Here is an 8,910-nt window from a genome sequence, read left to right as displayed (position 1 = left end):
TTTGCTGAATCTCGGTTAATTATTGCCGAGATTTGCACAGCCGAGTGCTCGGTTCAGATCTCGGCAGTTTGTTCCTTACTGAAAATCTCGGTTTGTGGTAAAATGACAGATCAAGTTTCTTACTGAGAATCTCGGTATAAAAAACTGACATCTCGGCAAAAATTGAAAACAGTCAAAAAATAAAATGCCGTATCGCTCGGTTAAAAAAACGTTTTTGGTGATTAAAATTAAGAATAAATGATAATTGTGACAGCCAAAGTAGTTATTTCTCTTATCGAATTTATATATGTATAGTGATAATATGCACTATGGGGCTGTCCATAAACCACGTGGTCATTAGGGGGGGGGGTGTTCGGCCAATGACAATTTTGTATGGACTAATAAAAAATTTTGTATGGACTAATGACCACGCGGGGGGGGGGGGGGGGGGTTGAAAAGTCCCAAAAAAATGACCACGTGGTTTATGGACAGACCCTATTACTGAAATCATTGCCGGACGGCATATATTTAATCAATAATACTCAGGGATGCTTCAAATCGTCAACCATTACTCACTCATCCAATAAGTTTATCAAGGAACTTGTTGCTTGTGGTACTGAGTGGTTCCAACTTGAAGCAGAATGCATAAAAGAAAGAATAAAAAAGCTTGTCGGATGCACAACATTTTACGTTGAAGACTGTGAAGGCTTTGCACAGTAGGATGAAGGCAGCCAGGATGTCTTTTCCAACATTAATCGTGATGTCGTTCCAGACCAAGTAGCAGTCACCGATTTCGAAAAACTTCTCCACGATGTAGATGAGAGGGACTTCGGTTGTTGGGATTTCCAATTCCGGCTAAAACAAAAGAGCATGAGGTTTATTGCATTTTCAATTTAATTGGCAAAAAGGCCTTCAAATACACGTTATGTTGTATGTAGTTTAGAAGACCCAATAAAATATGACGGTTTCTGCAGTTCCCTAACAAATTATCATATATGAACTAAACTGAAACGCTCAAGTTTGGTAAATGACATAAGGCTGTATTGGTACCACAAACTCAATCACGATGACTTCATTTACTTCCTAGCGTAAGCAGCTTTTTCAAGTATCTTACTCACTCTCCTAAATAAACACAACAAAGATAAGGATGGAAGAAGGGGTACTTACTCCCTCTTTCATCCCGCTGATTCTCACCAAAGAGAATGAGAGAGAAAAAAGCAATTTAATACGCTAGGGTTCTTCACGATAACAGGTAAAAAAATACCGAAGCCGCCATTTCTTCAATATGAAAATAGTATTTGAATGTTATCATTACTTACATCAATCCAATCGATGATGCCGTGTAGCGGGTTCAATTTGCGTGCCTCGCTTTCCTCACGGGTCCGTTTAGCACCGCGACTCGGGTTTTTCTCACGGATCACGGCAAGGACTTTAAGAACATCGTTCTTGATGTACCTGTGGACGTTTCGGAATTGATCCAGAATTTTCGGTTCGATGATATTCCACGCATCTTCGAAACAGCATGCATTTGACTTCAACAACTCAAACTCAAGAGAAATCTGGAATAGAAATAAATATAACTAAGTAAGTGTTCATCGGTAACGCGCGTTTGATTGTTGTTACTATAATAAAATTTGATCGTAATCTCAAAAGAAAAAAAGAAAAAAAAATAACTTGATACTAAATATAGTTCTATAGAATAATTGAATTGCTTAAATTACATACCAACTCTCCGCCAAAAGAAGATACAACAGGAAAATCTTTCATGAATTGCCAAAACGTTCCTTCGTCTCTGGCGCTGTTCCGTCGAACTAATGTTTGCTTCCACAGCTCCAGAATTCTCCTTTTCTCCTGATCTGATGGCACAATGAAACGCAGTTCGTTTACCTAAACAAGAGTATGATTATGTACTCCTAAGCATTCGTAATATATTTTTTTGTTTATAGAGACTTTACTCTGAAGGAGCATTCGTCTCTAATCGTAATATGTCTGGTTGAGCACTCGATTTGCAGTAAAGGGCCGTACACAAATTACGTCACGTTTTTAAGGCGAGGGGGGTTTAGCAGAAAGTGACGACCCATACAAAAAATATTGAGGTCCCATACAAAAAGTGTGACATAGGGGGGAGGGGGGTTTGAAAAAGGTCGATTATTGCGTGGCATAATTTGTGCATCACCCCTAATGTGTTGAGGATTTTTGTTTGGCGAGATGCTGGATTCTCCGTAATAAAATAGTGTAAACAGCGTGGGTAGTATGCTTTTCTTTCTATTTTGCAACTTTTTAAGCACAGGTTAAGATCACTTTGTTATTGTATTCTCAATTGCTTGACTCGTAAACAACACAGTGATTCAAAGATTTGCTGAGACAGCGAAAATCATCAAATCCAGGTATTAATAGTTGACCCTGTGTACTTATATCTCAATATCCACGCTGTTTGCTCCATTTCATTGCAAAAATGTAGAATGTATCAAGCCATACAAAAATCTAACTGATTACTATAAATGTAGTACTCCACCAGACATGCCAATTGCTATGGAATCATTGTATTACCAGTTCATCGATGTTTGCTACATCCTGACCATGCTCCGTTGCATCTGAAGTCTGCGGCATTTGTTCGGATCCACGCTGCCGGATGAATACTCGGCTGTCGGACTGCTTAGCAAGGCATTCCATTCTGTAATGAATTTTGCCAGCATGCCGACCATCGCCACGCCCGTTTTTGTGGAACCAAAGCGCCTAAACAATAATAATCTCTTTAGATGAGCGTTGTAAATAATTTTATAAACATAAAGCAAAATTAAAGTTTTAAATTAGGATAATTGTCCCAAAGAAGACCAGTCGTAAGATATCGTTTTTAGATTTTTTTTTAAATACGTTACAATAATCGTTTTTTTTTGTTTCAAAATAACAGTCTTGTTCAACGACGTATGTTGAACTTGCTCGAAGTTGCTTCATCCCGCTCTTACCCGTTTGATGACAAATGGGTAAGAGTAAGATGCAACAACTTCGAGCAAGTTCAACCTGCATCGTTGAACAGGACTAATGTTTCTTTTAACGCTGTGTAACGTATTAATAACACGATTAGTACATTTCCTCACCTGTAAACCCAAGTGCAGCGCAAAAGAGTCCAGATAGCTTTTAATTTTAAATAAAGGTTCAGTCGAGAAATTTCACTAAACATGTCTTAAACACAGATGTGTGAAAACTGCAAAATTATTAGACCTAGCTATGTAACTGTGGCGAAACGGTAAACAACACTGTTGTGATCATTTGTCAAGTGTATAGACTTTATGGATACCATAGACTCGCGGAGGCGTAGACAACTGTAGTTAAGGTGTCTTACTGCATCACTAAGTTTTCAAACGAATCATTGACTTTTTGCTTTTCAATGATTGTTTGCCTCGCAATTTTGAAGTGATAAAAAACTGTCAATTCTGCAGCAACGCAGCAGAAAAAGTATCATCGCAATCACTGCGAGTGAGCATATAGGATGATACTTTTTCATACGAATATTCGCTTTGAGAGAATTATCACTTTGAAATTTTGAGGCTCATATCCAACATGGCTGCCGATGCTGATGATGCCATAAAAAGCCTTAAACGAACTGGTAGTTTGTGTAACCAAACAAGCATGACGTCACGATTTCAATCCTGATAATGGAATGTATGACGTCTCATTCATTCTACTTAAAATTCACTCGGTGCACTCTACATTCATGGTAAAACACACTATAATCCTTGCTAACAACATATTGCTCAATAATGTATCCGCAAGTCTATGGTTTAAGTGTCTATAATCAGGGGGTTGGCTTTCAACTGCTGTTTACTTTGATCTTGGGGATCGTTCATAAATTACGTCCAACATTTGGGGGAGGGGGGGGGAGGTCCCGGAAAGTGTGACAGTACGTGTGTAAGGTAAAGGGAAATAGCGTGACAGAGGGGGAGGGGGCCGGGGGGTTAAAAATCCCGAAAAATGATGGACGTAATAAATGAACCTTCCCTTGACTTTGATGCTTGAAAGGCCACCTGTGCACCCTTTCGTGCCATTTGAAAACTAATTATTATCTCAAAATGTACGGTATGGCTTAACCTAGGTAGTAATGTTTAAAGCTTTTAATCAAATTAAAACCTCGTTTGATTAAATAACAATATTTGTATTTGGCGTATTCAATTAAATAAATAACTAATTATGCCTTTAATAGAGATAAAGTAAAAACTTAATAATGTTAACTTTTCTGTTATACTCTGTTATTCCATGCAATTCCCTAACCCGCAGATTAAAGTTTTTATTGCATAAAAAATATATATTTTTGAAAGTTTATTTTAACACCTTGCCGTATTGAAAATTTGATAATCTGAAATGGCACGAAAGGGTGTTCTGGTGGGTGGTAGAATGTTGTGACAGATGAAAATTTGTGTGATGTATTCGATTTATAGATTGGCGAATCCGAACAAAACTTTCACTTGGTTCAAATTTTACAATATTTTTTAAATTGTTTGCAATGAGATAGAAAGGTGTTCCGTGAAAGTTTATATGTACCTAGAATTTCCGCTTCGTTAAATAGTGGTAGGTAGTACATTTAGGTACGTTCATGCATTTGTGAAAATGATGCGATTCGCCAGTCTATGGTTGCGATAGACATAATCGTGTATGATTTGCAACAGAAGCGCGCGGTCTGTAACTGGATTTGTTTTCAGAAGAAGTAAGTTAAAGTTTAAAAGGTTTCTAGGTGTTTTTTTTTTCTTAAAATAACAAGAAGCTGGTAAAACTTACGTGCGGAATGTCCGATGCTGTCGACGATAGAACCGGGTACGTTTTAATCAAGGAGCGTGCAAGCATCTCTTTGTAGAAAGTGGATGGTCTCCTGGAATTGTATTCAGAGTAAATAGATAGTGAACATAAATTCAATATTCTGCCGTGTGCAGCATAGTTGTCCCATGTTCTATGGGAATCCCTATTAACATGGGACAACTATGCTGCACACGGCAGTATTTCTCTTAGCTGGCCTAACTGATATTCTAAAATGTGTTTCCGGACAATTGCAATAAACAAATAAACTTATTCTCGCACGATCTGTGAAAACGATGTGAAAACTATTGGAAGCCAGGTGTGCAGCTAGCCGTTCTTTTACAAATGAGTTCTTGAGTTTACATACTACTTTGTCGTGAAGGAAATCGTCTTTTATTTACTTAAAATTTTAGTTTTAAAGGTTGATTCTTATGTGTTCAGAATTTTGTCGAGCTACTTATTGGTTATCAATTTCTTTTACGTCATTAACATGATAGCCCAGTCAATACACAATCGCATATGATATTGAATAGTATGTAGGCGATATACGTACACTTGGAAGCATGACGCGCATGGCAAAAAACTGTAATACTCACACTCCGTAGGTAGACTTCAAATAATCACAAATAATATGCGTAATACTTGTGATCATTTTGTCGTTTGGTTTAGTCCCGGTAGCCAAAGTTTCGTGAATTTCGCGTCCTTTCGGTGTCTCGGTGAGAATTAGTCCAACGTCGATTTCCTGAAAAGTAAACATAGTTATATAAAAAACGATTTCGATCCTGTTAAACATCGTCTTGTTTATTTGATACTATAAAGTTACGACGCAGTCATAGGCCACCTTCTACTTTATTATGAAAGAATTGCGTTTTGATACAAACGTATGTATGAAAAGTAATTATCTTTTAAATTTGGAAGAGTGACCCATAATTGTAAGATGAATGTAATTTTGAAAGTAATAATACATGCCTGCTCAAGAAAAACTGAGTTTTGTTTGTTTCCATTGATCGATTTCGAGTGATCCGTATTGCGGTCTTCGGTCAGTTGTTCGTCATCTTGCTCTTCCGGTTCTTCGGCTACTGCATCTTTTTCCAGGAGTTTTTGATACTTTTGAATGGTTTTCACCATTTTCGTCGTTAGCTCGAGTCTCTTGAAATCGGCATTGTCGAGCAAGGAAAACGTTTCGACATCTGTTATCTCTTCTTTGACTGTTGAAATAAATTGTGTTACTATATTTTATACATAAACGATGGAAGTGTAACATACATTTAGTAATCTCGACAGTAGTTTCGTCGAGAAATAAACTTCAGACTATTTCCGTGAGAGGTCCAGAAAGCGAAAGTTGTATGAGTATGAATTTGTTCTAGGAGAAATAATGTTTCATCCGTTTCTACTGAAACCTCGTATGCCTCCAAGAAACTGTTGTATGTCTTCGTTTTGCATAGCTTCAGCAGAAAATTTATTTTGCTGTTTATCACAACTATTTCAGTTATAATACCATATGCAGGATAGTATTCGTTCTCGTAGTTTCGGATGCATACTAGCAGATTAGGTCGGAAGTCTATTCCATTGATGGTGACGGACTTCGGTATGAACACTTGTACCAATGTTTCATCCAAGAATCTTTGACTACGACAATGTTCACGTAGAACTATTTTACCACCTTTATAACTGGTTTTATCTCGGAATGGGTTGTCGAGTACATCTACGATCATTTTGAAGCATTGCCGTTGAGCAAGGCTTTTACATATGTTTTTAAAGTTTCGACACGTAGATGATTGATTTTTAGCCGGTTTGTTCTTTTGTTCAAAAACTAGACAGTTGAACTGTTTCATATTTCCGCTCTTTTTAATGCACAGTATATAATGATCGAGATGATGATTCTTGTTGATCCGCCGTTTGAATTTACTGTAGAATAACTCTTCGTACAGTCTGATATGCTCCTCTAGAGATGCCAACATGTGTTCTGACACAATTGTGGACATTAATATTCGCGTGATGTTAATCAAATGGCCTATCATGTCCATATATTCACAGTTGGCGGAGACCTTATGTCCGAACAAAAACGGAAACGCTCTGAGCAGTAGCAAATTTTGTGCGGCTGTTTGCTTCAACTTGTGTGCTGCTGGTTTTGAAAGCATTTCGCTGGTGAAATTTGCTGACGGTCGATTGTTTTTGTCAATGTAGCCATAGGCAAATGAATGTATACGTTGGTTGATAAATTCAGCTGTGATACCCAATTCCTTATTCTTGTAGTAGTGGCTCAACACGAGTTGAACAGTTAAGGGAACCAAGCCCTCTGCGATGTCGTGCATAGTGTCGAGTGCAAAATTTTCGGTGGTGTGGAAATTTCTAAGCTCGTTCAAGATGCATCCCCCAGGTTTTAGACCACATTCGGAAGGAGTAATTGCTCCAGATTTAACCATATCCAAATTCTGATCGTACCATTCCTTGGTTCGCAAAGAAAAGTTTTCGAACGGATTTTGATGGAAAGCAGTTCTTTGTATTGTACAAATCCTGCAGAAGAAATTGGCCATTGGTCCAAGTAGTCCGAAGATCTCGTGAACAGCCAGCGTGTCACCACAAAACATGGTTACAACTGCCCGAATTGTATAACTTTCATTTCCATAGAAGACGGTGACACCTTCCTCGAGCTTTTTCAGGTCATTAATGAGAGGTTTAAGTATTTTGTTATATCCATGCTTCTTGGCATCAATGGAAGTGCAATACATAAGAGGGAAAACTGTTTTTGGGGAGCTGTTCCATTTCGGCGGAAAATTTTGAATTTTAAAATCCACAACAGACACTTTATTTATTCCGGCTCGAGAACTTAGGGCATTCCCTAGCTCAACATCATCTTGGTAAATACTTAGTCGCACTGCATCTGGATATTGTTTAAAATATTCGCTGTTTCGATAGGTTTCACCCGACCGAAAGCTTGAATACTCTTTGGTAGATGAATCTTCGCGTTCGCTATCATTCAACAGACGTCTCGCGTCAGGGTTTCTGAAGATAAGCTTCAATGTTTCTATAATCGGTATGTACGAAAAAGTCTCATTTACTGCAACCTTTTTAGGAATGCCATCGACATGCCGAATGTCCTCGCGTGTTTGGAGCATCTTTTCAGATGGATTTGGGATGCTGATCGCCAAAGTTTTCAAAAAATTAGTTTGTTTTGATAAGGTTGAGACGTTAGAGAATAGGCTAGGCAAGTGGAACTGGTTCAACAAAGCGATCGTTTCTGGAGATTCCTGGTCAATGTCGTGGTCTTTCAAAAATGTTTTCACATTGTCCTGAAAATACTCTCCGAGCATTTGGGCCAACGTTTCGCAAAGTCTGGTCATTTCAGCAATTTTTGATTGTGGTAACGAAACATCCGAACTCAGCCGACAAATCCCAAGGGCGACACTTCGTTTGATTTGATCCAAAGAAATGCTATCATTTAGAACCGGTTCACCAGGCTTATCGGTTTCAGCTGCAGATTCTGGCGCGGTGCACGGGTCATCATCAAGTTTACGTTTCTTTTCGACCGGCTCCGGAAGAGCAGCCTGGCTTCATTTTCAACTTGAAAATTGTTTGGAAAAGGGCGGTGATGCTGCTGAATGATATGTCTTTTCAGAGATTTGAAATGATCATATCTTAATTTGCATCTTGAGACCAGACAGTCGTAAAAAACGCCATCCGGAACAAAATCTTTATTCCGGATGTGATTGTTTATGTGCCGCTGAAGTTCCTCTACGTATCCCACCACTGCTTCATGGCAGAAGAAGCAAGTTAAACTTGACATTTTCACTAAAATAAGATAAATTGAATGGTAGAATACTTACTGAATATGTTGAACAATCTTACGTCTTCCTGTTTCAGTATTTCCAGCATTTGCTCCATCCTCAAAATCACTTTTTTCACGAATAATACTTTGCGCACTAAAACAAATCACAAATTGAAAAACAAATATGGCGGATGACAACTAAACAACCGAGATTCAGCAAAATGACGACTAGAACCGAGATTTCGGCGCACAATGAACTGAGGTCGGTGAAACTGTTTTTTGCGTTGCCGCTCGGTTTTCAGTGTTGCCGTTTTTCAGCAAAAATAAAGATCGAACCGAAATTTCAGATTGAAATTGAACCAAAATTCAGCAAT

At 38.3% G+C, this 8,910-nt stretch overlaps 2 protein-coding genes across 3 annotated transcripts; both read right to left on the bottom strand.

Moving 5' to 3' along the window:
* Positions 1 to 487: 487 nt before the first annotated feature.
* On the bottom strand, positions 488 to 3,492 carry LOC109416264 (uncharacterized). 2 transcript variants are annotated; one of them, XM_062848687.1, is made up of 5 exons: positions 3,078 to 3,492; positions 2,530 to 2,715; positions 1,705 to 1,866; positions 1,299 to 1,538; positions 488 to 834 (listed from the first exon to the last, which is right to left on the bottom strand). In XM_062848687.1, exons 2-5 carry the CDS (start codon positions 2,650 to 2,652, stop codon positions 556 to 558), a joined length of 804 nt encoding a protein of 267 aa, XP_062704671.1. In that variant the 5' UTR covers positions 2,653 to 2,715; positions 3,078 to 3,492; the 3' UTR covers positions 488 to 555. The 2 variants fall into 2 exon arrangements, with proteins under 2 accessions (XP_062704671.1, XP_062704665.1); XM_062848681.1 differs by having other exon boundaries at positions 2,530 to 3,492.
* An 871-nt stretch (positions 3,493 to 4,363) lies between these two features.
* LOC134286961 (uncharacterized) lies at positions 4,364 to 8,320 on the bottom strand. The gene is made up of 2 exons (XM_062848674.1): positions 5,364 to 8,320; positions 4,364 to 4,843 (listed from the first exon to the last, which is right to left on the bottom strand). The coding sequence occupies exon 1, from the start codon at positions 8,109 to 8,111 to the stop codon at positions 6,036 to 6,038; it is 2,076 nt and encodes a 691-aa protein (XP_062704658.1). The 5' UTR covers positions 8,112 to 8,320; the 3' UTR covers positions 4,364 to 4,843; positions 5,364 to 6,035.
* Between the last annotated feature and the right edge of the window lie 590 nt (positions 8,321 to 8,910).

Source organism: Aedes albopictus, chromosome 1, assembly GCF_035046485.1.
Source record: "Aedes albopictus strain Foshan chromosome 1, AalbF5, whole genome shotgun sequence".
NCBI lineage: Eukaryota > Metazoa > Arthropoda > Insecta > Diptera > Culicidae > Aedes > Aedes albopictus.
This window is presented reverse-complemented; position numbering and strand designations above follow the sequence as displayed.

Bases quoted from the DNA above. Each gene is read 5' to 3' on its own strand.
- LOC109416264 (XM_062848681.1), bottom strand. From the start codon at position 2,652: ATGGAATGCCTTGCTAAGCAGTCCGACAGCCGAGTATTCATCCGGCAG. The intron at 1,867-2,529 runs GTAATACAATGA...ACTCTTGTTTAG, and splicing joins TAGCAAACATCGATGAACTG to GTAAACGAACTGCGTTTCAT. The intron at 1,539-1,704 runs GTATGTAATTTA...TTTCTATTCCAG, and splicing joins CTTCTTTTGGCGGAGAGTTG to ATTTCTCTTGAGTTTGAGTT.
- LOC134286961 (XM_062848674.1), bottom strand. From the start codon at position 8,111: ATGACCAGACTTTGCGAAACGTTGGCCCAAATGCTCGGAGAGTATTTT.